Raw genomic sequence first — 13,437 nt, 5'->3', positions numbered from 1 at the left:
AGGTGGTGGTTGCAATGAGCCAAGATGGTACCACTGCACTCTAGCCTGGGCGACAGAATGAGACTCTGTCTCGAAAACAAACAAACAAAAACAAAACAAAACAAAGCTGCATGCAGGGGCAAGCCTGTAGTTCCAGTTACTCAGGAGGCTGAGGCGGGGAAGGTGCTTGAGTTCCTAGAGTCCTGGCAGGCCCAGAGGCGCGGTGGCTCCTCCTGTAATCCCAGCACTTTGGGAGGCGAGGTGGGGCCGGATCCACGAGGAGTCAGGAGAAGCAGACCATCCTGGCTAGCACCACGGTGAAACCCTGTCTCTACTAAAATCACGAAAAAATTAGCCAGGCGTGGTGGCGGGCGCCTGTAGTCCCAGCTACTCGGGGAGGCTGAGGCAGAAGAATAGCGTGAACCGGGGAGGTGGAGCTTGCAGTGAGCTGAGATTGCGTCACTGCACTCCAGCCTGGTAAGTGAGATTCTGTCTCAAAAAAAAAAAAAAAAAGAGAGTCTAGCCTGGGTAACATAGCAAGATCCCATCTCTAAAAAAGAAAAAAGAAAACGGCCGGTGGCTCAGCCTGTAATCCCAGCACTTTGGGAGGCCGGCGGGTGGATCACGCGAGGTCAGGAGATCGAGACCATCCTGGCTAGCGATGAGTGACACCCGTCTCTACTAAAAATACAAAAACTGAAAGCGGTGGTGGCCCGGGCACCTGTAGTCCCAGCTACTCGGGCCTGAGGCAGGAGAATGGGCGTAAACCGGAGGTGGAGCTGCAGTGAGCGAGATCGTGCCACTGCACTCCAGCCTGGGTGACACAGCCGAGGAACTCCGTCTCAAAAAAAAAAAAAAAAAAAAAAAAAAAAGAAAAAACACTAAAACACCAAAACCCAAACCAAATAATTTGTTTTATCTTGTGCTCTCAGGGACATTACTGGGAGAACTGACTAAATCTGAGTAAGGTCTGCAGATTAGTTATAGCATTTTAATAATGCTGATTTCTTAATTTTGATTACTGTACTGTGGTTATGAAGAATGCCCCTGCTTTTACAAATACACATTGAGGTAATTAGGAGTCAGTAGCATCAGCATCTGGTCTGTAATTTACTCTGAAAAGTGTGTGTGTCTGTGTGTCTGTGTGTCTGTGTGTTTGTGTATGAGAGAGAGAGAGAGAGAGACAAAGGGAGAGAAAAGATTTGGGGAATCTTGGTGAAGGGTATGTGAGAATTCTTTGTAGTAATCTTGTAACTTTAACTTTTCTGTAAGTCTGATATTATTTCAAATACACACACATACACCCCTTTGATATCTTTGATACCAAAACAAATAAACTGAACATCCTTAATCATAAGTAATTTTTGTTTCCTTAGGATTCTTAGTGAAATTAGTAAGTCAAAGGTATATGGTTTAAAAAATTGATATATATTATATATATAAATACATATGTGTATATATTACATATATATATATATAATCTTTGAGATGGAGTCTCATTCAGTCTGTTGCCCAGGCAGGAGTGCAGTGGCATGATCTTGGCTCACTGCAACCTCCACCTCCTAGGTCCAAGTGATTCTCCTGCCTCAGCCTCCTAAGTAGCTGGGACTACAGGTGTGTGCCACCACACCCAGCTAATTTTTGTATTTTTAGTAGAGACAGGGTTTCACCATGTTGGTCAGGATGGTCTTGAACTCCTAACCTCAAGTGATCTGCCCACCTCGGCCTCCCAAAGTGCTGAGATTACAGGCATGAACCACAGCTCCTGGCTGATATATATATTTAAAAGATTGATATTGGCTGAGCACAGTGGCAAATGCCTATAATCCCAACACTTTGGGAGGTCAAGGCGGGCAGATCGCTGGAGCCCAGGAGTTCGAGACCAGCCTGGGCAACATGGTGAAACCCTGCCTATAAAAAAAATACAAAAATAGTTGGGCATGGTGGCTCGCACCTGTGTTCCCTGCTACTTGGGAGGCTGAGGCGGAGGGAACGCTTGAGCCTGGGAGGCAGAGGCTGCAGTGCGCTGAGATTTCGCCACTGCATGCTAGCCTGGGCAACAGAGTGAGACTGTCTCAAAAAAAAAAAAAAAAAGATTTTGAAATATGTTGATATATACAAACAGAAGTTTTTGAATCCTTCTGAATGTGGAGGAGGACAAAGGCAGGGGAAACGCAGGACTGAGGGGTGGAAGGTAGGGTATGGCATGGGTCCTCCCAGATGAGAAGAAGAGGAGCTGGAACTATGGAGCATGCTCAGAATCAGTGGGAACCAAAAGATGGAGCCGTCGAAGTATCAGTAGATGACAGTGAAGGACTAAAGCTCATGACCACTTGAGATTCTTTTCAGAAACATAATCCTTATGTGGTTTACCAATTGCCCACAGTAATTAACCTGCATAATAGTATAGTAAGAGCAGGCTCAGGTCAGGTACTTGGTCAAATGAGAGTGCCTCGATTTCTCCCTTTATGTGCTTCCCTCTGCTGCAGGCCAGTTACCCACTATAGAGTCACGCTGAGTCCCTGAGCCTTTCCTGTTGGCAACCAAGAAGCAGCTACCACATCTTCAACAAGTCCATAGTCACATGTCCTAGTAGCCTGCTGTACAATGTAAATAAATAATCTAAAATAAGCTTTCATTTTAAATGCCCATAATGAATTTAATTAAGTATAAATACAGGCTTCTATTGAGTATTTGCTATTTGCCAGGGTCTATGTCTAAGTGCTTTGTTTAGATTATCTCATTTCACCCTCCTGATAACTCCATGGGATGGCAGTATCATTATCCCCATTTCACTGTTGGAGACAATTAAGTCTAGAGCAGCAAGTTAACTTTTTCCATGTCATAAAGCTTAGATTCAAACTCAAGAGTCTAACTCCAGAGTCTCCACTCTACAATGGATTAAAACACTTAAGACGAAAAAAGGTCGGGTGTGGTGGCCTGTAATCCCAGCACTTTGGGAGGCCAAGGCCAGGGGATTTTTTGAGCCCAGGAGTTTAAGACCAGCCTGGACAACATGGCGAAACCCCAAATCTACAAAAAATACAAAAAACTAGTTATGTGTGCTGGTATGTGCTTGTAGTCCCAGCTACCTGGGAGGCTGAGATGGGAAGATCATCTGAGCCTAGATGGTTGAGGCTGCAGTGAGCCATGACTGTGCCACTGCCCTCCAGCCTAGGCGACAGAGTGAGACCCCCTACCCCCGTCCCCTGGCAAAAAAGAAAATCAAGAAAAAAGATAACCAGTCATAAGTGTAAAAAAAAAATTTTTTTTTTTTTTTGAGACTCACTCTATCACCCAGTGCAGTGGTACAATCATGGCTCACTGCAGCCTCAACCTCCTGTGCTCAAGCTATTCTTCTGCCTCAGCCTCCAGAGTAGCTGGGACTACAGGTGTGCACCACCACACTCAGCTAATTTTTAAATTTTTGGTATAGGCAGGGTCTCACTATGTTGCCCAGGCTGGCCTTGAACTATTGGGTTCAAGTAATCCTCCAGCCTCGGTCTCCCAAACTGTTGGGATTACAGGCATGAGCCACTACACCTGGCCTAAAATTTTTAAGAAATTGGGAGTCTAGGATGAAAATTATATTCTAGTAAATACACATCTCATTTTTCCACTCTATAATCAGCCAAATATTTATTTGGGAAAGGGCATTACCTGGCAGAAGAATTGTTGCTGGGTTCCTGCTCCAGGTGTGTTACTGAAGGTGCTGGTACACTTGGAAGAAGAAACTGGAAGACGATGAGACACACTGACTGGTACTGGAGTCCTGTTCGGCTGCGTCAGCTGATCTCCCGTAAAGTTTGATCCTGATGAACCAGACTGAACTGCAGACCCAAGGCTAGGATGGGCAGTGCTGGCTGAGCTGACAGCAGGGAACCGACTAGGTCCTGACATGCTTGTCACCGAGGGCATGGTGGTGAAGCCAGGTCTTCCTTGGGAAACGCTGCTCTGCCCAGGTGACAGGTGTAATACGGTTGGGGACGCCTGCTGCAAGGGCATCTGTCCACCCACAAGCTGAGGAGAGGCATGATTGGCTATCACTGGACTTCCAGAGGCAGCAAATGTCTGCCCAGACACTAAGTGGACGGCAGTATTCTGGTTGTTAAGCATCTGTCCAGAATATGGTTGGTTGGTCCTGAGCATGTTGGAAGAGTTTCTGTTCAACATGACATGCTCTGAGGCCACTTGGCCAGAAATGAGCTGAGAGGGTTGAGTCTGAAGAAGTTGCCCATTTATAGTCTGGACGTGGTGTACCGAGTTGGAACTGACAGAAAGGCTTGTAGGTATGAGGAACTGACTTTGGGGTGCGTGAGGCTGGCCCATGGGGGAATGAATAACAATACTGCCCCCAGCGCTGCTCACTGCCTGTGAGGTGACTGGCTTTCTTGTGTTCTGTTGGTTTACAATGTTCACAGACATGTGTGGACCTACTGAGCCCTGGGGTGAGCTTGCAGAAGCAAAAGAGATCCCTTGTTGTACGTGGTGCTGCTGAATTCCCAAATTGTTCACATTGTATGTATTTTGCTGACCCATCTGGATAGGCTTTGGCTGTATATTAATTGGGACTTTATTTGAATTTGGTGCAAGACCCCTTTGTATGATGATGTTATGCACAGGTAAAGATGTTTGAAAATTTGTGCTGTTAAATGGAACAGTAACAGGCTGTGCTACTGGACTGGAACTGGAGTTCCCAAACAAGGAGTTGCCATTAGGAGTCTGTCTATGAACCAGGAGCCCTCCACTCACATTTGATGGGGCTTGCTGCCCGCTGCCCTTTAATATGATTTGAGATCCATCTAGGTTATTAATAGTCATCATGGAAGGATGATTACCAAATGACCCAATTAATTGTATTTGACCAGAACCACTAATCTGACTGCTATTAGACAAATGCTGGCTGGGAACACTGATCCCCACATGTTGCATAAAGCCATGTTGTACACCCACTGTATTGCTTGCAAACGATGCTCCAACAGGCACATGCGTCACCCCTATAGGCTGCAGCGTCTGACCTGAGTAATTAGAAACATTAGAAGCCTGAGTAAAGGATGCTGATGAAGAAGGATGAAGCTGAGCTTGTGCAAACTGTTGGCTTGAACCTATACTGGCATCCAAATATGCCTCTTCTGCCAACGTCTGTTCAGTGATATTGGCCTCTTGCAAGGATTTCTGAAGAATGTCGAAAGGTTGGTCCTCAGTGAGATCAGGAAGAGGAGAAGACTCGAGTTCATCTTCAAGGAACTGGAGGCTACTTGAAAGTGGCAGTCCATCACTGGGCCCTTCTCCAAGCTGGTTGCTTACACCTTTGAGGGATGACTTAGGATCAGCATTCTAAAAAAATAAACAGTATGTTACATGGCATATGTAACCTTTGAAAAGGATGTATAAAAATTAATCTTACTTTTGAACAGGAATAAAGCACAACAGTCTGCTTTTCAGGCACAACTCTCTAAACTGCTCACCTTATTCTGATATTTTATTTCCATAGTAATGATGCTTGATGTTATGTTTATAAGCATATGCATCCATCATGCTGGTAAATTATTTTATAGAGAACAGATAGATAATGCAAACATACTGAGGACTACTTAGAGCTTAGCTTCATTTTTTTGAGATACTGCCACAGACTTTATTTACTTATTAGTTTATATTTTGATCTGGGGTCTCGTTCTTTTGACCAGGCTGGAGTGCAGTGGCCCAATAATAACTCGCTGCTGGCCGGGCGCGGTGGCTCAAGCCTGTAATCCCAGCACTTTGGGAGGCCGAGGCGGGCGGATCACGAGGTCAGGAGATCGAGACCATCCTGGCTAACACAGTGAAACCCCGTCTCTACTAAAAATACAAAAACTTAGCCGGGCGAGGTGGCAGGCGCCTGTAGTCCCAGCTACTCGGGAGGCTGAGGCAGGAGAATGGCGTGAACCCGGGAGGTGGAGCTTGCAGTGAGCTGAGATCCGGCCACTGCACTCCAGCCTGGGTGACAGAGCGAGACTCCGTCTCAAAAAAAAAAAAAAAAAACTCGCTGCTGCTGTGAACTCCTGGGTTCATGAGATCCTCCCACCTCGGCCTCCTGAGTAGCTGGGACTACAGGTGTGCCCCACCATACCCAGCTACATTTTTTTGTTTTTTGTTTTTAGAGATGGGGTTTCACCATCTTGCCCAGGCTGGTCTTGAACTCCTGCATGCAAGTAATCCTCCTACTTCGGCCTCCCAAAGTGCTGGGATTACAGGCGTGAGGCACCATCCTCGGCCTCAGAGCATTTTCCATATTTCTACTACACCGACATGATGCAAAAACAGTTGCCAATAAATACATATTGAATGAAGCAATTTGAAAAGATAGAATTAATACTCACATGGAAGTAGGAGAGTTGCTAAATAAAAATCATGAATGTTGAGGGATAGGCTAAATAACTACTTTATGGGCTTAGTGGCATCATATGTAGTGATTATTTATTCAAAATGAATGTCAGAAATGCTACTGATTCACAAGCCTTACAGGAGATCAGTGTTGTGACAGATATATCTTGCATGACATGATCTTATGTACCTTACACACATGCGACCATTAAAAAGCACTGTCCATCCCAAGGACTTTCCGAACACCATTCCATTTTATAGGTGAAGAAAATAAAGGTCCTGATGATAGTAAGTTAATATTTACTAAGCACCATACCAAGTGATTTCAACAGTCTAGTCAACTAATCTTAACCACCCTCTCAGGTAATTCTATTGTTATTCTGGTTTCGTAAATGAGGAAACTGGCCAGGCGCGGTGGCTTACACCTGTTAATCCCAGCACTTTGGGAGGCCGAGGTGGGTGGATCACCTGAGGTTGGGAGTTCGAGACCAGCCTGACCAACATGGAGAAACCCTGTCTCTACTAAAAATACAAAACTAGCTGGGCATGGTGGCGCATGCCTGTAATCCCAGCTACTCAGGAGGCTCAGAGAGGAGAATCGCTTGAACCTGGGAGGCGGAGGTTCCGGTGAGCCAAGATTGTGCCATTGCACTCCAGCCTGCGCAACAAGAGCAAAACTTTGTCTCAAAAAAAAAAAAAAAAAAAAAAAAAAAAAAGAGGAAATTGACCCTCACAGAGATTTAGTGATAGATCTAAGGTTACACGGCTAATAAGTGGTAGGGCAAAGATTCAACCTTGGGCAGTTCAACTTCTGACTACCATCCACAGCAGAACAAAGCAACTATAAAGAGTAAGGGAGCCTAAGGCTCAAACACAGTAATCTCAGTATAGTCTCCAGGCAGGACACCCCAATCCCCCAGGTCAGGTTTCCTGCCTAGATGCTTCCAGAGGTTAAGAACATGGAGGTTGGGCGCAGTAGCTCACGCCTGTAATCTGAGCTCTTTGGGAGGCTGAGGCGGGTGGATCACTTGAAGTCCGGAGTTCAAGACCAGCCTGGCCAACTGGGTGAAACCCCGTCTCTACTAAAAATAGGAGGTGGAGGTTGCAGTGAGCCGAGATTACACCACCGCACTTCAGTCTGGGCAACAGAGCGAGACTCTGTCTCAAAAACAAAAGAACATGAGTTCCAGAGCCTGGCGGCCTGTGTTAGAATCCTAGCTCTGCAACTCATGGCTTTGTACTATTTGGCGAAGTAACTTAACCTTTCTGTGCTTTACTTTCCTCATCTCTAAAATATGTATCTTTTTTTTCCCCCGAGACAGTCTTACTGTGTCACCCATGCTGGAGTGCAGTGGTCCGATCTCAGCTCACTGCAACTTCCGCCCCCCAGGTTCAAGCAATTCTGTCTGCCTCAGTCTCCCAAGTAGCTGGGATTACAGGTGCCCACGACCACACCCATTTAATTTTTGTATTTTTTAGTAGAGACAGGGTTTCGCCATGTAGGCCAGCCTGGTCTTGAACTCCTAACCTTAGGTGATCCACTCACCTCGGCCTCTCAAAGTGTTGGGATTACAGGTGTGAGCCACCGTGCCTGGCCAAAATATGTATCTTAATAGAACCGCTTCATGGAATCATTGTGAAGATTAAATGAGGTTAATACATGTTTTGGGTTTCTTTTTTTTTTTTTTTGAGACGGAGTCTTGCTCGATGTCGCCCGGGCTGGAGTTCAGTGGCTGCCATCTTGGCTCACTGCAAGCTCTGCCTCCCGGGTTCATGCCATTCTCCTGCCTCAGCCTCCCGAGTAGCTGGGACTACAGGTGCCCGCCACCACGCCCAGCTAATTTTTTGTATTTTTAGTAGAGACGGGGTTTCATTGTGTTAGCCAGGATGGTCTTGATCTCCTGACCTCGTGATCCGCCTGCCTCGGCCTCCCAAAGTGCTAGGATTACAGGCGTGAGCCACCACGCCCAGCGGGTTTCTTTTTTTTTTTGAGATAGGGTCTCACTCTGTCGCCTAGGCTGGAGTGCAATGGCACAATCTTGGCTCACTGCAGCCTCCAACTCCTAGGCTCAAGGGATCCTGCCTCAGCAGGACTGGGACTACAGGCATGCACCACCATGCTCATCTATTTTTTTTTTTTTTTTTTTTTGAGACCAAGTCTTGCTCTGTCACCTGGGCTGGAGTGTGCAGTAGTGTGATCTCGGCTTACTGCAAGCTCTGCATCCCGGGTTCACGCCATTCTACTGCCTCAGCCTCCCGAGTAGCTGGAACTACAGGCGTCTGCCACTAATTTTTTTGTATTTTTAGTAGAGACAGGGTTTCACCATGTTGCCAGGATGGTCTCAATCTCCTGACCTCATGATCTGCCCACTTCAGCCTCCCAAAGTGCTGGGATTATAGGCGTGAGCCACTGCGCCCGGCCAATGTTTTTTTTTTTTTTTTTTTTTTGAGATGGAGTCTTGCACTGTCGCCCCAGCTGGAGTGCAGTGGTGTGATCTTGGCTCACTGCAACCTCCGCCTCTGGAGGTTCAAGCAATTATCCTGCCTCAGCCTCCTGAGAAGATTAAATTACAGGCACACACCACCACACCCGTCTAATTTTTTGTATTTTTAGTAGAGATGGGGTTTCACCATGTTGGCCAGGCTGGTCTCGAACTCCTGATGTCGTGATCTGCCCGCTTCGGCATCCCAAATTGTTGGGATTACAGGCGTGAGCCACCGTGCCTGGCCACTGGTCTAATTTTTAAATTTTTTGTAGAGATGGGGTCTCACTATGTTGGTTGGTCTCAAAGTCCTGAGGTCAAGTAATTCTCCTGTCTTGGCCTCCTAAAATGGTGGGATTACAGGCATGGGCCACCACGTCTGCCTGAAGTTAATATATGTTAAGCTCTTAATGCCAAGCACATACTAAATGCTCAAGTGTTACTTATTATCTTTTTTTTCTCATTTAAGATGAAAACAACTTATAAGTAACTATGAATTAAGAATAATTTCCTCAAAGATTATTATGTAACAAGGTTCAAAACATTCTAATATGACTTTCTCAGGTTGTAACATTTCTGAGTCATTTTAGAAAGAATGTTGAGGCCAGGTGCAGTGGCTCACGCTTGTATTGGGGTGGGGATCACTTGAGGTCAGGAATTCAAGACCATCATGGCCAACATGGAGAAACGCCATCTCTACTAAAAATACAAAAATTAGCTGGTGTGGTGGTGGGCATCTGTAACCCCAGCTACTAGGGAGGCTGAGGCAGGAGAATCGCTTGAACCCAGGAGGCAGAGGCTGCAGTAAGCCGAGATCGTGCCACTGCACTCCAGCCTAGGCAAGAGAGCAAGATTCCATCTCAAAAAAAGAAAGAAAGTTGAAAGCTTAGAAAAATGGCAAAGTGGGCCGGGCGCGGTGGCTCAAGTCTGTAATCTCAGCACTTTGGGAGGCCGAGACGGGCGGATCACGAGGTCAGGAGATCGAGACCATCCTGACTAACACGGTGAAACCCCGTCTCTACTAAAAAAAAATACAAAAAAATTAGCCGTGCGAGGTGGCGGGCGCCTGTAGTCCCAGCTACTCGGGAGGCTGAGGCAGGAGAATGGCGTAAACCCGGGAGGCGGAGCTTGCAGTAAGCCGAGATCGCGCCTCCAGCCTGGGCGACAGAGGGAGACTCCATCTCAAAAAAAAAAAGAAAAATGGCAAAGTGGATATATAGCTTGTCTTTTTATTATTTAAAAGACAACCTCATATCGCTTGTCTTTTTATTGTTTATTATTTATTTTATTTGTATTTATTTATTTATTTTTGAGACAGAGTCTCGCTATGTGGCCAGGCTTGAGTGTAATGGCACAATCTCGGCTCACTGCAACCTCTGACTCCCTGGTTCAAGCGATTCTCCTGCCTCAGCCTCCTGAGTAGCTGGGATTACAGGCATGCGCCACCACGCCCAATTTTGTGTTTTTAGTAGAGACGGGGTTTCACTGTGTTGGCCAGGATGGTCTCAATCTCCCGACCTCATGATCTGCCTGCCTCAGCCTCCCAAAGTGCTGGAATTACAGGAGTGAGCCACCGTGCCCGGCATATTATTTTATGTTATTTATTTATTTTTTTGAGATGGAGTCTCACTCTGTTGCCCAGGCTGGAATGCAGTGGCACGATCTCGGCTCACTGCAAGCTCCATCTCCCAGGTTCACGCCATTCTCCTGCCTCAGCCTCCCAAGTAGCTGGGACTATAGGAGCCCGCCACCACGCCCAGCTAATTTTTTATATTTTTAGTAGAGATGGGGTTTCACCATGTTAGCCAGGATGGTCTCGATCTTCTGACCTCGTGATCTGCCGGCCTCGTCCTCCCAAAGTGCTGGGATTACAGGAGTGAGCCACTGCGCCCGGCCTATTTATTTATTTTTTTGAGACAGAGTTTTGCTCTGTTGCCCAGGCTGGAGTGCAATGGCGCGATCTCGGCTCACTGCATCCTTCGCCTTCTGGGTTTAAGCAATTCTCTGCCTCAGTCTCCCGAGTAGCTGGGATTACAGGCACCCACCACCATGCCTGGCTAATTTTTTTTGTATTTTTAGTAGAGATGTGGTTTCACCATCTTGGCCAGGCTGATCTTGAACTCCTGACCTCGTGATCCACCTGCCTTGGCATCCCAAAGTGTTGGGATTACAGGTGTAAGCCACTGCACCTGGCCTATTTTATTTTTTAAAAATAAGAGACAGGGTCTTGCTATGTTGTCCAGGCTGGTCTTGAACTCCTGAGCTCAAACGATTCTCCCACCTTGGCCTCCCAAAGTGCTGAGATTACAGGTGTGAGCTACTGCACCTGGCCATATAGCTTGTCTTAATTTACTATGTTAAAAGTAGAAAATGTCTACATAATTCAATAGATTTTCTTCCTATATAAATTACAACAGGCTGGGCGCAGTGGCTCACACCTGTAATTCCAACATTTTGGGAGGTCAAGGTAGATGGATTGCTTGAGCCTGAGAGCTCAAGACCAGCTGGGCTAACATGGCGAAACTCTGTCTCTATTAAAAATACAAAAATTAGCCCGTCTGGTGGCACGCGCCTATAGTCGCAGCTATTTGGGAGGCTGAGGTGGGATGATTGCTTCAGCCTGGGAGGTCGAGGCTGCGGTGAGCTGTGATCGCACCACTGCACTCCAGCCTGGGTGACAGAGTGAGGCCCCATCTCAAAATAAATAAATAAAATAAAATAAATTACAACAGACAAGGTAAGGATTCTCACGATACAAAGGCAGTTAAAGGCTCAATTCACAAGGCATCAATGAGACAGAAACCATTTAATCACTGCATTAGTTTCCAATACTCACACTAGAGTTGGCGAAAATTGAATTTGAATTGGCTGCAGAATATCCTGCATTAGTCAAGTCATCATTGCTCTGCAAAGATACAAATTCAATAGGTGGTTACTACTTTAACTGTAAAGCAGAAACAAAATAGATGTCTGTAGCGTGCTACGCATTACTTACAGATTTATTACTAGGTCCATGTAGAAAATAGTTCAATGCTTGTGGGTCTCTAGAAAAGAGAGGAAAAAAAGGAGATAAAACAACAAACAAATACACTACCTATATTTAGAACTAATTTTTACTAGAGTAGAAAGAAAATGATTACCTGAGTAAAATCCTCTCCCTATTTTAAAACAATTAGTAGTTTTTAAAATTTTTATCTTGTTTTTGTTTTGATATTGTGCCATTTCCTATTATTATTCACTTTTCCCTCCTGGGATTTATTAGGAAATAAATTTAACAAATAATTACTTGCTGGGCGCAGTGGCTCATTCCCGTAATCCCAGCACTTTGGAAGGCTGAGGCAGCAGGATCACTTGAGTCTAGGAGTTGCAGACCAGCCTATACAACATGGCAAAACCCTGTCTCTACAAAAAAAAAAAAAAAAATACAAAAAATACAAAAAATTAGCCAGGCATGGTGGTGCATGCCTGTAGTCCCAGATACTTGGCAGGCTGAGGTGGGAGGATCGTGTGGGCCTGGGAGGTAGAGGCTACAGTGAGCTGAGACTGTGCTGCTGCACTTCAGCCTGGGTGACAGAGTGAGACCCTGTCTCAAAAGGAAAAAAAAAAAAAAAGAATTACTGAATTACAGCCCCTATGTTAATCAAGTCCTTTGTTTCTCTACTAAACCTATTATTATTATTTAATTTTTATTTAAAATACCTACCAGGTGTTAATACGCTATTAGGTTGTTTTAGTGTTCAGCAAATCTCACACATTTGATTTACACGGGTTTCGGAATAAGCATCTTACCCAATAAGATCAAGGAGACACGAGTCATCATCATCATCCATGACAACTATAAAGAAAAGGGAGAGGAAAACAGGTTTCAGTAAAGCAGATTAAAGGCAGTAGTATCAATGCAATATAAACATATGCCTTACACTTTTCTGGATAAATAACTAATTCATGTGAGTTTTCCTTAGCTTATTATTAATGTAATTTTTGAGAGATAAAATATTCAATTTAAACTTTTTATTGGAAACAAACCCTTAACTTGTAAGTCGAAAAAGAATCTAGACAAATCAAAGATAGTTGGCAGCAACTTCCTTCACATGCAGATTCCCCCAAGGGGCTATAAACCATGAATAGTAACTTCCTCAAAATGTACAATAAACAAGGGGAGAAATAATATTTATGTTTTAGAAAAGATCTCATAGACATAGAGGTCTTTTAATTTTGTGACTCAATGTCCCTAAACATGGTGAACAATCTACATTTTTTGCCATATTCTGGCTATCTTTAGGAAGATAGGAAAATAGTTCTTCCTGCATTTAGAGAGAGAAGAGGGGCACCCTAGCCACAGGCAGTCTCTGCAGGCTCTGGCCTGCAGGTCCTGCGTTCTCCCTCTGCAGCACCACTACCCCTGTTCAACTCCAAACAATCTACATCCTAACACTAGAATCCTTAAAGTAGAGAATCTCAACCAAAAAAGTTCACCCCAGCTCCAGGCCCTGAGATCCCTCTCTCCCCAGCCAGCGACAGCGTCAAGCTTAGCCAGTGAAATGACTATGCTTCAGCTGAACAACAACAACTGCACAGATTCCAAAAGCAGCTCTCCCCACAGACTGGGAAA

The 13,437-nt window shown here is 45.2% G+C and overlaps 1 protein-coding gene across 6 annotated transcripts in view; it reads right to left on the bottom strand.

Moving 5' to 3' along the window:
- BICRAL (BRD4 interacting chromatin remodeling complex associated protein like) overlaps nt 1-13,437 on the bottom strand; it is a 125,773-nt gene that overhangs the window by 36,161 nt on the left and 76,175 nt on the right. For 5 of the 6 annotated variants that reach the window (XM_009205187.3, XM_031667087.1, XM_017957864.3 and 2 more), the window contains 4 exons: nt 12,615-12,660; nt 11,821-11,869; nt 11,662-11,730; nt 3,640-5,316 (listed from right to left, as the gene is read on the bottom strand). In XM_009205187.3, the coding sequence (XP_009203451.2) occupies nt 3,640-5,316; nt 11,662-11,730; nt 11,821-11,869; nt 12,615-12,655 (1,836 nt within the window). In that variant the 5' untranslated portion in view covers nt 12,656-12,660. Of the gene's footprint in view, nt 1-3,639; nt 5,317-11,661; nt 11,731-11,820; nt 11,870-12,614; nt 12,661-13,301; nt 13,434-13,437 lie in introns of those variants that run through there. The other variant, XM_009205191.4, reaches the window with a different exon arrangement.

The sequence above is a fragment of the Papio anubis genome, chromosome 6, assembly GCF_008728515.1.
Source record: "Papio anubis isolate 15944 chromosome 6, Panubis1.0, whole genome shotgun sequence".
Classification (NCBI taxonomy): Eukaryota; Metazoa; Chordata; class Mammalia; order Primates; family Cercopithecidae; genus Papio; species Papio anubis.
This window is presented reverse-complemented; position numbering and strand designations above follow the sequence as displayed.